The 15,384-nt window shown below is 42.0% G+C and overlaps 1 protein-coding gene across 2 annotated transcripts in view; it reads right to left on the reverse strand.

Annotated features, from left to right (window-relative positions):
• The window catches only part of man1a2 (mannosidase, alpha, class 1A, member 2), a 117,358-nt gene that overhangs the window by 88,988 nt on the left and 12,986 nt on the right, over positions 1–15,384 (reverse strand). For both annotated transcript variants that reach the window (XM_075480084.1, XM_075480085.1), the window contains exon 3: positions 3,115–3,376. In XM_075480084.1, coding sequence (XP_075336199.1) covers positions 3,115–3,376 — 262 coding nt within the window. The remainder of the gene's footprint in view (positions 1–3,114; positions 3,377–15,384) is intronic.

The raw sequence follows: 15,384 nt of genomic DNA on the forward strand, positions 1-15,384 counted from the left end.
TGTAGTGATGTAGTGATGTGGGGGAGGGTTGCTCAGAATGATAATGGACGATCGTCCTGAGCTGTCCTTCGGTTTGAGGGAGGCAGGATGCGACATTATAGGAACACTGGGGTGAAAGCAAGAGGGGCAAAATGAGAGGGAGAAATATGGTCAAACATGAAGGGTCCTACCCTGAAGGTGATTTAGCTGCACATGCATAAGAGTATAAACCGCGTGCACTGTCAACACACAAGGCCATCATTATGCCTCTGAAGATGTGAAGGAAGGAGGATGCTTGAGAGGAAATGAGAGTGTAGAGTGAGGGTTGAAAGAGCGGCTCCTCATCACCTTCGTATCTCTATCGGTAACCTGTGCCGTCCGTTTATGGACCAATACAATTGGCTTGCTGCTCCTTTTAGATTGCACTTAAAACGGGCCGCTTTGGCCATCGATTTATCTGGACTTTACAGCCACAGCCTATTGCTCTTCAGGGATACATACATATGCTCTAATGCCAGCCACAAATCTAATCCTTGGCTTTTCTGTCTTCAGTCACAGCTGACGGTTTGGCGAGCCAAATCCACAGCCAGCTCATACACCGTTCTGCCTCCTGATGAGCCAACTAGGATCTGAGAATTTTCCTTTCTTTTGCAGTGATAATGCGCTGTAGTTACCAGTAATCACCTGCCAATCACATTACATTACATTACAGTCATTTTGCAGACGCTTTTATCCAAAGCGACTAAGTGTGTTCCACATCGGTAGGCAAAAGAACTTCATGTCACAAGAAATCATAAGTGCATTCCCTTCCAAAACCAAACAGCTAAGAGCATAACTAGTGCTAGACTAAGTGCATTAAGTTAGGTACCTTGACAAATGGGAAGACAATTTAGAAAACAAAGACAATTTAGGAAACAAATAAGTGCGTAAGAAGCTGGGATGAAACAGGTGATGTCCTAAGAGGGCGGATCAGGGTAGTGTTTCCTGAAGAGATGGGTTTTCAATTACAAGCAAGCCTGAATAACTGTCCCGGGAAAATAAGCTTAAAGTATTGGAAATAGTCCATTTAAGTTCATTACATTTGTATTACATATTTATGTAATATCAAGACTTTTAACAGTTTTTAGGAGTCCAAAAACACATACACGTTAATTAAATTAACAAAATGTGGCCTATGTGGTGTGTTGGAGGTGTCCAATATTCCCAGAAGTCCTCCTGATATATTATTAAATTAAAAACAATTATAATATCATCATGAAAATTAAAGTGACATTAACTTATGTCCGATAGGATCTGATTCTTCAAATAAAAGACAACTACTTGAGCACTTCGAATGAGCATCTCAACAAATATCTCATTTATTTAAATGTACAACATAAGCTGAGAGTTACATTTTCCACATGTCAATATAATATTGTATTTCCAGCACCTGAAGCACTGTAGAAAAACATGTATTTGGTACCAAAGTATATATTTTTTCTAATCTTTACTAATTTAAATTCAGTTTATTTATTATGGAGCTAATTCCCCAAAAAGAGCAATTTGCAGAGAACGTAAATAACTTCAGTGAAAGGCTAATTAAATACAGTCTAATTCAATATAAAGGATTCTACTCATGTCTGTAGACAGATAAGTGTTTTTTCCCCCCAACATTAACGAACAAATCTAGCACAGCTCATTAACTCCAAGGGCGACAGTACCAAAACAATCAATAATCAAACCAATTCCATTAACTTTCTTTATTGCAATAAAGATTCTTTCTACTCCCAGACAGAAGCCTTTAGGTCCAATAAGTAGCATAACTGCACTGTGAGCCCATGGAAGTGGAAGAACACAATGCTTCTGTCTGCTTTACGGGTAATAAAATATGCATTTGGAAGGCATAAAAGCAAGTTTGTTTCTATTTCTGGAGCAGCAAAGGGCCTGAAAAGTGTGACAGGTAAAAAAAAAAAAAACAGCTGGATCCAACTAATTTCCCCAACTGTTGATCATAATCACGGCTGAATCCTGAATATTATCAAAGGGAATAATTTGGTTTTCCTTTTACTGATTACAGTTAGTTTTTTTTTTTAAAGGTCCCTCCTCTTTCATCAGCCTCCAAGCTGATGAGACGCTTGCATACGTGTGTGTGCGATAAAACGATGTAACACACTGAGGTTTTACCAGCTCAGAGTGGTGACGGACACACGATAAAGACTTCCTGTCAATATGGAACGGGCACAATCAGAAGAAGGATGCAGAAACTCCTCCCTTTTCAACGTTAAACTGCAGGTTAAACGGCTGTCGCAGTCTGGTTACGTAGGAGGAGAAAACGCATCAGAATTATCATCAGTGTGCTGTGCCGGTGCCCGTACAGCTGCTACTTTCCTGCTCATTTGGGAGTGTATGGCATTCTCTCTAATTATGAAAGAAACAAAAGGGGCATTTAGAGACAAAGGCGGGTTTTGGAGTGAATGGGGCTGCTCCCATTCACGGCGAGTGCTCAGACTCCAAGTGCTGTTTCATGAGAGACGATATGAGGTAATTATGCAAAAGGCCTTGCAGAGGGGAGAAAGGAATCAGAGCAGCACAGAGAGGGAGATACGCTGGGGCTGGCGTGGCGTCTATAGAGAGTGGGACCAGATAGAATCATCAGCATTCTGCACATGCACTGTCCATCTGGCTCGCTGTTGCCTTCAATAAGAGCTGGCGCTTAGACAGAGAACAGACCACTGAAAAGTATTCAAACATACAGTACATATTCAAGCACACATTAGTGCTTAAACTCACGCGCTGTGGGAGTTAAATTACACCACACGGATGGCATGGCAACAAATTTTCATCCCAATCTACTGCAAAATGCTCTCGACAGGAATGAGTGCGAGTGCTGGGCTGATGGCTGACTTCAGGATGCCAACCATCACAGCGAACTAATCCTGATACTCCTTTACCTGTATGAAGATCAGCTGGATTCTTGTCAACTTTCTCCTCCCTTGCTAGGGCATCATTTTTTATTATTACCACTCTCAAAATTAGCCTTACCTCCTTAAAAGCTTTAAAACAACTCCCTTATAAAGGGGAGCCTCACCAGTAGGAAGCATTGTGAAGGGTAAACTTTGAAATCTGTTCAAATAAAATGGTAAAAGGTCATTTTACCTCTCTGATCTTGTCACGTTTCTCTTTGACGTCAGGCTCCGATGGCTCGCCATCACTGACTCCCACCACCTTCGGCATGGGGACGGGTGGTAAGGGCTTAGGCCCTATATCCTTTTTCTTCAGATCCTCCATCACTTTAGTCTTCTCGGTCTGAATCTCAGCCTTCAGCTCCTCACGTGACTTTTGCAGCTTCTCCTTTGCCTCCTGCAGCGCTCGCTCATGGTCTGCACGAATCTTGTCTCGTAGACTCTCCTCCTCCTCCCTGCAGGTAGAAGAGAAAAAGCAGAAATATTTGAATTCTTATGTTCACACTTTGCCTGAATCCCCATTAAGCACCACAGTTTGCTCGCTCCATGATTAAATCTAACCAAATCTGATGAAATCAATATCATCCAACTCTTTAGGGAAATGGATATTCTGCTGTGTTGATTATAAAGACGCACTTTGCATGCCAGCTGAATGAAACAGCAAATTATACCTAGTGAGAGACTATTTCCAACAAACAGCTGCAAGCAACCAGACTGAATCTTGCCCACCTCTATTCCAGATCATTATGGGGGAAAAACCCATCATTCTCTCCTGGGAAACCTAACCCCGACCGAGCTAATCTGCAGTTACATCAGCTCCAGGAAGTAGGACAGGTGGAGATGAATACAATGAGGAGGCTGGCGGTGCCAAAATGACAATGAAACATCATCTTTGGTTCCATGTTGTGGTACGAGCCCCAGGGTGTTGACACAACTCTACCCCATGAGGATGTACTTCAGTAATGGAAAAACAAACAAAGCGGGATGTTGAGGCAAAGGTGGGAGGACAGGACAAGAACACTGTACTGTTCCTCTGTGGTCGCCACGGTAAGAAAGCTGGAGATTTACCTTTAAATGCCACTTTGCTACTACAGCTGTGATAAAGACTGAGAAATTATCTGTAAAATGAAGACAAACTGATGAGGACTCCTCCTTTCACCTTTCACCTCATATCTGCAGCTCCAGAGCTGCACGACTCTAATTTGTGGTTACTGGCCCACAAACCCGACCATTGTTAAAAGATCATCTTCTCTCTGTTTTCCTCTAGCTCAAAAAGACAGATGGCCGCCCGCTCAGTCTGCTCCCGTTTGAAGTGTCTTCTTGTTTAAGGGGAGCCTCTCCTCCCTGTGCCGGTCGCGTTTTTGCTCAAGGTGGAACAGTCTGTTTCTATAAAACATGAAAAGTCCCCTGAGATGTCTACGCTTTTGATCCGGAGCGACAAAAATAAAACAGCCCTGAACTGAATTTTCCTAAAAGGTTAGACAGAGAGTAGTATGAGAAAAATGAATTGAAACATCCATATATTTTTGAATTGAGTGAGTGTTTGGGCTCTTAATCAGAACCAAAGACCACGTCCAGTTGCTCGGATCTACCGTCGACATAACTCCCCGCAGTGGTCTATTTATGGTTTTCAACAAGGGAAACCAGAGGACTACAGTGAATATAAAAAGTAAACACAGCAGTGTTTGCATGCTATCACAGCGCTATTTGTTCACCGCTGAAGTCTGTGTGTAGTTCAAAGATATGGTGCTGCCAACACTTGGCCTGTTGGTTGTGGAAGAAAAGAAACTGTTTTCTACTTGCATGGTTTGCACAAAACAGCACATCAATAATATGGCTGGACTAAGGAAGCACACATTGATTTTACTCCTTTATGTTTGTCAGTATCAAAATTACCTTTAATGTAAAATATTTATTTGTGTGTCAGAGGTTTAACCCAAAAAAAAGTCTTAAAAAACATCTTAAGAGCTGCAGTGAACAAAAAAGACGAATCAGAACTTATCTGCGTGTCATCTGAGAGCAAACATGCCCTTTCAAGTTTGTTTTTCCATTCATCTTCCAAATAATTAAAGGCAGGAAGAACAGATGACCCGCTGAGGTTCATGTGGACTCAGCTGCAAACCACCCCACAGTTAACAGAGTTCACCATCTGAGAGAATGAGGAAACAATACTGATAACGTCTGTGTGTACCAAAGCATGTGTACCTAAAACCATCCAATAAAGCACGTGTGTGTGTTTATTATTCTGCAGATAGAAAAGATGATCCTGCAGCTGTTGTGCGTGTGTATATGTGTAAATATGTAAATGTGTAAATTAGGGATGCAAATGATTAATCGATTTTAGATTAATTGTCAATCAAGAGGTTGCTCGAACAAAATTTATTAATCACGATTAATCGTGAAAAAAAAAATTTAAAAAAATCACGATTAATCGCTAGAGGGCGCTACTGTCTGTAGTAACTTGAACAGAGCGTGAGAACGAGAGGTGAACAGTGATCCCTCGCGAGATGTGTTCAGTGAAGGGACCAGGGTTGAAGACAAAATGAAGCGGGCGAAAAGAAGTGCTGTGTGGGACCATTTCAACATTATTAATGCAGGCAAAGAAGTCAAATGTTCGCTGTGTCATGCGCTATTGAAATACAACAGTTCAACTAGCTCACTCAGTTATCATTTGAACACTGTGCATGGAGCTGTCCTGCATGGCACCCGTGCACCCGGTCAACCTACAATCAAAGCTACACTGGGAAGGCGAGCGTGTGATGAGAGAAGGGCGGAGGGCATTACAGAGAGCATATGCAGCATGATCGAGAGAGATTTGATGCCAATCAACACAGTTGACGGTGCAGGATTTCAGGATCTCATTGCGATCCAAGAGCCAGGCTACAATATCCCTTCCCTTAATTTATTTCTTTTTTTAAAAACATTTTTTTTTAAAGAATGTATTTTGTTATACCATAAAAAAACATGTCTGCTTTCTTTTCCTAATGCATAATTACTTGAGGAATATGTAATATAATATAATACAATATAATTATCATAATATAATATATACCTTTTGAATTCAGTGTTTTAACTAGCTGATATTTTTAAAGGCCCTATTGAAACACTGAAATTCAGGTGAAAAACGCCGCTTATCAATTAATCGTAAGTCGATCGATAAGATCAGTCAACTAATGATTAATGAATTAATCGATCATTTGCATCCCTAGTGTAAATGTATTGTGCATCAGAAACTCCTGCTTGTGGAGAGTCAGGCGGTATTAGGGCACATGACTGTTTCAGAGATACTCATTGCGCGGCTCGCGAGCCACATGCAGCTCCTCAAGCTTTAATTGGTGGCTCGCACTCGCATAGTAGCTTATAACAATATGGTAACAATAACAATAAATCTTTTCAAATAACATTCAGCGAATACTGCACAGTATTAAGTATTTTTATTAAGTATTAATTAAGGCTTAATGGTGTTTCCTAAAGGGGGCTCTGTTAAACCTGGCAACGCAAACCGCTTAAACCACCTCACACTTTACCGCAGCGCACGCTAGCTCCTTCAAGCCCCATACACACACGTCGCTGCTATTTACTCGCCACTCGCTCACTCGCTCACTCGCCTACTCGCCACTCGCTTGGGTGCTTTTGCTGACTTGGCGTGTAGAAGTTGGGTGGCCACTGTTTGGAGAAAACTGGGGGAACGTCACCTGTCAATAATCTGTATTCTGCAGTTTAATTGGCTACTCGCTTTTACTCGCGTCGCTCGAAGTTGAAATATGTTCATCTCGGAATCCGCCCACATCGCATCGCTTGTACTCGCTTGTACTCTCCTCGCCTACTCGCCTACTCGCCTCCTCGCCTCCCGTGAACACATAGACATTCTATTGACTTCACTCGCTGAGCGAGTAAATAGCAGCGACGTGTGTGTATGGGGCTTTAGCCAGCGCGAGATGCAGGCACAATGGATCGGTTTTTAATTAAAAAGGGCAAAAACCAGCACAGAAACCATGCTCATCTTGAATGTCTCTATATTATTACAACAACAAACTACAAATACAACATGAAGAAAGTCAAGGACATGCATGCCAGCTTCCGCTCATCCCAGTATTAAGGTAAATGTGGTCTTAATTGAAAATGTATTGGCTGTGTTGTTTCTTTTTTGTGGGATGTTTTATATGTAGAAATGTATATTTGCAAAAGGGGACTTAGTATGTTGTCGTAAAAGTGGCTCTTCCCATGATTTTGCTCTGCCAATGTGGCTCTTGTGAAATAAATAGTGAGTATCACTGATTTACTTCATAGCTGGCTGATATGAGTAAAAACCTGAACCAATACGAGAAAGAATCAGATCAACCAGAGAGCACATTACCAAGTGCCCCTGCCACCTTCAGACTTTAAAACGTATGTAAAATACTCGTATATATTGTATGTCGTCATTCAGCTCCGTGATACCAGGATAAGAGCGTCAGCAGCTGCACCAAATAAAACCTTGTAGTGGCATCTTTACCCCCAGTGCTCTGGGGGCTGGTTATGTGGTCCACTAACAGATTCAGTCAGGTGAAATCTACTACAAAACTCAGATCTTTTGTCAGTTGCAGGGCCTTCATGTGAGACACCACGGCCTGTAAGCAAGTGTTTCTGTACAGAACGAGTGAGCTGTGCCCACTCTTGTTGCCCCAACCGCAGCACCCACACTGACAATAAGCATGGCCGCCGAGGTGTTCCCACTGATTGCAAAAGCAATAAATATCTGTGACTAGTGCAGAGTTATTTGACATGGGGCTGAAGGCAGAATTAATACTACGTGGGTTTTTAAATCAGCATGAAAGGCTAAAATTAGCTCGCTCTGTAATAACATCCGTGTAATGCCGCAGACTATGCGCAGTCTAGCGCTTAAGGTGCAACATGAGACGTCAGACAAGTGCAGGCAAGAGACAAAACCTCCCAGTCTCTAAAGAAAAAGCCACTCTGCTTTGCTCCTGTGAAATGGCATTCAGATAAATAGAGAATGTGCAGTATGATAAATACATCCAGGGCGCTTCTGTGAAACCGTACCGTCTGACATCAAGTACACGCAGAGGCGTGTGCATGCCGATCCATGCATCACCGCGGTTACAGAGACAATGGGTTTCAGTACAGGCAGACATGAGAAGACAGCTGAGCTGAAGGACTAATGGAAAAGGTCCAAGAAAAGCCAGAGGTGTCAAACAGCTGTATGAATGCAGAGAGTCCGTTAGTTATCAGACAAAGAAAGCCAAAGTTCTGTAAATGTACTGCACTGAGCTGCAGAACACTGGTGGATGAATGTGTCTGAGCAGGACAGAAAAGAAATAAAAGGATAAAGGATTTGGAAACAGAAACATGAAAAAGACATTTTATACTAATAATCTTTCACACAACACAATGAGCATTGGCTGTGGAGCCAGCTGACACCTAAAGTTACACAACATCGCCCTGGAAACAACTCATCATACCGACTTTAATACGGCAGCCATCGATATGGCAACGCCTGTAAACGTGTAGCGGTGAAGGTATTGATACGTATGAGGATGCCTCAAATATGCAACGTTTACTTTGTGGTGTTTTCACGCATGTGTTGTTCTTACATGTTTTCAGTGTTTGTGATGCGAATTTATGCATATTTTCTCAATTTCAAGGTCATTCTGAGGTTTTATTGCCTGCATTCTTGTCATTTCTGTGCGTGTATAACTGTGCTGATACCTAAGAGGGTCACAGTTCCTCTGCACGCCATCCCATAAACACGCATTTAAAGGCCGACTAATGTCTGTGTGTCCATAACGTACACAAGCATATGACTTGTAAAGAAGCACTGGAAAAGGACCTGAGATTACGTTGGCATTATAGCTAATAAGCGCTCAAATGATTCAATGATAAAATGTCAGTTTCAGAGCAGTTTACAACGTTCTTTAGACAGGTCTCACATTTCTGGAATATTTCCTCTCCCTCTTTATAGTCTATCTTTTCCAGAGCAATTACCACATTCAAATAAATCCTCTTGGGATTCCCTTTGATTATAAAAAGTCTAAAACATGCCATAAAGTACCCACCAACGACTGCCTGACTCAGTTACCAGGACAAACGGGTTAAACTGACTCTTCTCACCTACATCGCCTAAAATCTGAGTGATACAAGGTTACTTCTATCAGGTCAGGATGCCAACTAATCACTTTAAATCCTATCGAGCCTCTCGGCCGTCATTCAAGTTAAATTTTCAAGGGTATCGTGAAATCCGCTGGTGAGTAAAGATCAGCACTTTTCATAGGTAAGTGGAGGAGGAGGCAGCAGCAGAAGCCGCCGTCGTCGTCTGCCGTGTGGGGGTAACAAAAACAGGTTTTTCCTCAAGTTGAGGGAACACGGTTCTGGAGGCTAAACGCTGTTACCATAGCAACAGAAACACCAACATATAGAGGTCACAAACACAAAATTAAGTCCCAATTATCTAATTGACTCATTTATTCATGGTGTGACTGGAGGGCCGCTAAGTGACTGCACAGATGCTAATTGTAGCATCACATCAATAAGGAAGGGAAACAAACTGAACCTCTCATTATGAAGGAGACTGCTCAAGTCCATGAGAGAGGAAACGCTTGTTGGTTTTTCCTGCATCCCAGCTGTGCACAGAGGTTGCTTCTTCACGGTCCTGGAGCACAGGAAGCCTGTTCCTAGTGTGTGGCAGTGACTCATGACAGGAATTTCCTCACTTTTTCCTGTGAGGCACTGCCATACTGACACACGAGTAGAGAGTGTTTGTTCCCCGACAAGCACCTCTGTGCCAGAGAGCCCTCACGAGAACATCTCCCCTGAGTTTCACGTGAAAGCGAACACGTCCAACTCCAGCTAGGCAACATAAACTAACAGATTCCCCATATTTAAGTGGATAAAGCAGCCGAAATTGCATTGCTTGTGAGCCACGTCAATATAAAATATCAGATACAGTTTGTTTTTCCTTTTTTCCCCTCATGAGATGGTTCATTTGCAGGCTGACAAAGCTGAATATGAAATGGATCTCCCAAGGTGCAAAACAATGAGATTCTCACCATGCAGCAGGCTTCGTGGTATTCAGTATTTAACAATAAGCATCAATTACGATGAACCTAGGGTTGTCGCGATAACCGCAAAATGCAATCACCGCGGTGCTGAGAGGACCTCCGCGGTGCGTGTCCAGGCCACTGCCACCTCCGCCCACCGCACGCCCCCTTGCACGCGCAGAACAACTCGAGAAACTAAAAGCGTTTTTAAGACTGCACAGTGGATACAAAGCGACTGACAGAACTGATACTTTTTTAAAGCCAGCACAGTAATAATGATACATTGTATATTCCCCGCAAGGCAGGAGAAACACATTAACACAGCGAGGTGCCGCGTTTCTGTCGTCATCTTTGCATATAGGCACCGCACACGCACACACGTCTGCATGCTACTCGTTGTGGTCTCATTCTCCCTCAGCAGCTGATATTACAAGCATATGCCTACTCAGTGTCGTAGCAATAGAAGTTAAAATAAAATGCAGTGGCCTACCTTTATCTCGGCTTTACTCCTCTGCCTAGTCTGGACACTTTATGGCTTTGAATCTTCCCTTATCATCCATGTTTAATGTTGTAAATGCGACCGTCTAATATCAACAATAAACCACAGAACCACAGCTTGGTGTGCACATTTGCTGTTGGGAAATACCTGATCATTTCAACAAAACTGTGTAGGTGAAACTATTTAAATAAAAAAATTTAAAAAACGTTTAAAAAACGTGCCGGGCCAGAAATAAGCTCTAACAACTTCGCGGAAACAGTTAAAGTTCAGCTTGGGTTGGTTGGTCGGCGGCAGTCTGTTAAAAAAAAAAACTGTATCCCGGACACGTGAGCTCAACTGCTGCGCTGATCTGCTTCGTTTTTCTCCGTCATTACTAAACGAAACGTGCGCAGGTCTGCAACGATGTTGATATTTGCCATGTGGCACTGGCAACAATGCAGAACTGGGGTATGCGCTGCTTGATCTCCGCTATGTTGGTCTGTGAGCGAGTAAATGACAGGCAAAGCAAAGTGAAATGTCAGAATCGCTGGGAAAAAAAGCCGGATTATGCGCTCGATTTTCATCTAACATTGCGTGTCGTGGAAAGTAGCCTAATGAACAAAAATGCGACATCACCGCATACCGCGCTGTTGAGTGGCTATGAGTCACCGCGGTGGGAATTCCCTCACCGCGACAGCCCTAGATGAACCCAATTGTTTTCTGTGCTCTGACAGGCAGTCGAGAAGAAAAGGCGATGCAGGTGAGTTCGCCAGTCGAAAATGAGCAAACTTATACAGTATGAAAATCAATTTTCACTCCAAGTTGAACCTTGACATCAATATACACCTGCAATTCTAGGATGTATAAAAGCATCTTATCCCTGGATTTCACTGGGTCAAAGTGTCTAAAGCCACATTATTCTGGTTTGAGTGCTCCAGAGTCCTGATTCATAAAACCGCGTGTACGCACAAAAGAAAAATGTGCGTTATTTTAACAAAAATTATAAAGCTATACGTGTATCCGTCATCTTAAAACTATACACATTTCCATGATCCGATTCCCACTCCATTTTTAGCCACGAACGCAGAGTAATTTACATATTAAAACAAGTAAATAGCCGTGATGATGAAAGCTGAAAGCTAGTCTGTACAGTACACAGCCCTGTATATTGGCTATTTTTTTTTATATTGCCTTTGGAAGCCTAAAGCGGCACATGATCCAATCTTGTGCCAGAAAATGATTACGCTAAATACTCATTCACAGACAAAAAAAAAAAAAAAGATGAGTGAATTGTCCACAGTCCTAACTCATTAATTCTTCCTAAATACCAGTTCATGTGTTGGAGGGGTGCAGGGTTTTTGTGTGTATGCATCCTTTATGTATGTGGCATAACCAAGAGAGACCGTTCAAGGTTTCTAGAAGCAGGACAAGATGTACAATAAAAAAAATACAAACATAAACTTAGTGTATGTTTGATGCATGTGTAGAACCACATATAGGCTAATATAACCATCTTTCTCGCTAGATTTTTAAGACTACAACTAGAGTCTTAATGCATTCCCACCAAATAGAAGAAGTCTGCACTTGCTGGCCATGAAACAAAGAGTAAACCCAGTTGGTTGCTGTTCTGGTACACAGATTTAATGGGGAAAAGGGAGTGTAATGATTGGGTTCAATCACCAAATGTTTGGAGAGTTTACAGCCTAAACTATGCATTTTGAGCTAAGAGAGCAGTCAGGGTAGTAAGAAAACTGAGCTGGGACAATAAGAGAGTGGCATAAGAGTTTTTAACCACTTTTTACCAACAGATCACAATGAACTTTCAGATCATTTGGAAGTTCATAAAAACACTTAACATAAAAACTAAATCTGGTCCCTTCTCTTATCCTCGGGTCGATGACAAATCCAATGGTTCTGGTTCAAGGCACATTTAAAGCCACATTAATTACCATGACAGTATTACTGACTAAAACCTTTATGTTCATGCTCAATACAGAATAGGATGTCTAAAATCACCACTACATTCAGAGAGGTTTCAACTGAATTACTGAAAACTTAAGGACTGGGGTTTGGTTCAGTGTTGAAGGATCTCACTTATTGTTTTAACTGCTGCAGATTCGTTGTTTGGCTGGGATGTGATGCAGTGAGCAGCTTTGCAGTCAGCTATGGTCACATCATCCAAAGACTAAAGCCCAATCCAAATACCACCCATGGATAAAATGCCCCCTTTCTTACAGTCATCTATACCTTAAACGGGAGCCACCTGGATGGCCTTATGCCCACTGTAAGAGAGAAACAGGACACCAACTCTACCCGCCAGAATGCAAAATGGAGGGGTAGGAGCAAGTAATGAGGGCTTTGGGAACCAATTCTCTGCCATCTGAGTTTTGATTTTGTCAGACATCTTGAGCTGTGTCTCCTCCAAGAACTTTCTGTGCTGCACTCATGCAAACCAATCACATCAAGTGTCTCTTTTTCTTTGCTCCAGCTTTCAAGATGTCTCGTCACAACTGCTGCACTCCAGAGGGATGCCAAATGGCAGACAGAGAAAGGCACTTTCCCAACAGGCACAGTTGATGTTACACACCCCCTCTTTCTTACACAAACAAACACACATCGAACCATCATTTCAACTAATTTACACTTCTAAAATAACTACTGTATCCATCCACCCTTCACTCCCATCTACCATTACCCTTCACGTATTTCTGTGGGGAACAAGTTCAATCCCCTGAGCTGCAGGTGTCCCGATTCAGTTATTACAATCAAAACAAATCAGGATTTATCTTCAGTTATCATCACACAAATCTCATGTGTGAGAATATGTATAAACTTTGCTACTTTTAACAAATATCCAACTGCTACACAGCCAGTTTCCTTCATCCATGGTAGTGGTGAAACTAAATTTCACTCAAAATCCGCACTTTTTTCTGAAATCTGAAAAGGTCGACTTCCTTCCAAGCAACTCTGAATGGCCACAGAGCAGCTTCAAAGTCCAACGACGGTGGAAAAAAAACACACATTTCTATCACATAAACAACCAGAACTTCCAACCAGAGTTTCCATTGTGCCAGCAGTAACACAACACCACATTTATAATCTACAAAAAAAAAAAAAAAAAAAAAAAAAAAAAAAACTTAGCCTGCGGATTTCGTCAAAAAGCCCGTGATTTACCCCGCCTGGCTTGATCTGCACTCTGCAAACCATATCCAAGTAGAAATGTTAACCTTTGCCTTGTTCGTGGTGGGGTTTCCACATCAAAGGACTAAAGCTACACGACTGAAATGGCAAGCCGAGTGAAATGGGTGAAATCACAGTATGGATGAAGACCGTGAACCTGCAATCCTGTGCCACAATGTTCCTTTTATTCTTAGAGGAAGTTCTAACTAATTCTATGTATTTTGATCTCCTGCAGCATCGATATAACTGATCCAAAATGTGTAAGCTTTGAACTCAAATAAGGGGAAGAAACGGCTTCTTCCATTTAGAGTATAGATATACTGTACTGTTATATTCTCCCATGCAGTGTTTTCCACAGAAGCTTTGACTGACCATCAGTGTTACAAAATGTCCTCCTGCAGTTACTCTCCATCATGTTTTACATGCAGTTCTTCCAATTTGTTATGCATGTTCCTAAAAGTACAAGAAAAACCCTCAGTACAGGTTAAAGGAAACGTTTTAACCACGGCTCCATTTCCTTTCTATTTTGAGTGTAAATTATTGATAAGCACAAAAAAATCTTAGGATTTCTTTCCCTTGCTGATCACCAAATTATGCTGCTGATGCTTAGCTTGTTATAACAGTATAATAAGCAACGTTTTATCATTAACCAAACTGCTAATCAAAGAGAAATCCTGCTCCGGTAAGTTTTTTTTCTTCCAAGAATAAACACTAAAGGAAACCCTTTCAGATTTCTAGGATCTTATTTTTGCTTTGATGTATTTCGCTGCACAATTTATAAGAAAAGAAATGAAAGATTTATCACTCCCTCCCTGATAAATATTTCTGTTTTCATCCCACAAAGGGCTCCAGCAGCTGAAGAGGATGCCCACACGATGGCTCGCTGCTCACCAAAGTAACTACAAAGCTCCTTGGCAACGCTGCCGCAGCCAAAGTATGCTGCTTTTTACATGGCCAGCATGTCAGTGCTGCTCTCAGAAAAACGTGTCCTCCTAATTCTTTTGTCTAAATGCCTTAGCGGAGACTAATGTGAAAACACTTCACAACTGTTATGTCCTTGATCAAGGTTAAGAGGCTTTCTAATGCAGCCTGAGGCATCTGTGAGGTCTGGGACGTGTGAATGATGCATACTTTGTGTTTATTCTCTCCCTCCTATAACATCATTGCACAAATCAGACTAATAATCGAACCTTGAAATTAAAATTTTGCATAAAACATCTGTTGTATGTTTGATGGGATTATTCAAAAGTCAAGCATCAAACGCCAGAAGAGCTCAGGGATCGTTCATCTTTTTTTTAATACTCTTGCGGGTATAAAAATTGACACTTTTAAAGGTTTCACGGTTTGTTTCACTGATTTTAATGTGGCCTAATTTTTACAGAAGAGTCTAAGATGCATCACAAACACTTGAATAGCTCAGGAGGAAGAGCAGTCGCCCAACACTTACGGTGGTTCGACTCCAGCTTCCCCGGGTCACTTATCGGAGAGTCCTTGGGTAAGACACTGAACCCCACGCTGCCAACCGAATGTGTGAATGGAGTAGGAAGCACGTAGATACGAGTGTGATTGAATGCGGCATGTAGTGTTAGGCTACGGCTACACGAAAACGTTTTTCACTGTAACCGATACTTTTTCTTATCGTTTGGCTGTTGCGGCCACACGGAGCCGGCGTTCCCACTACCCCAAAACGATAGTTTTGGAGAACGGGTTCCAGAGTGGGAAGATCTGAGAACGGCGTCGTTTCCTTTCCATTGTTACAGCCAAAACG

Source organism: Odontesthes bonariensis, chromosome 12 (genome assembly GCF_027942865.1).
Source record: "Odontesthes bonariensis isolate fOdoBon6 chromosome 12, fOdoBon6.hap1, whole genome shotgun sequence".
In the NCBI taxonomy this organism is placed as follows: domain Eukaryota; kingdom Metazoa; phylum Chordata; class Actinopteri; order Atheriniformes; family Atherinopsidae; genus Odontesthes; species Odontesthes bonariensis.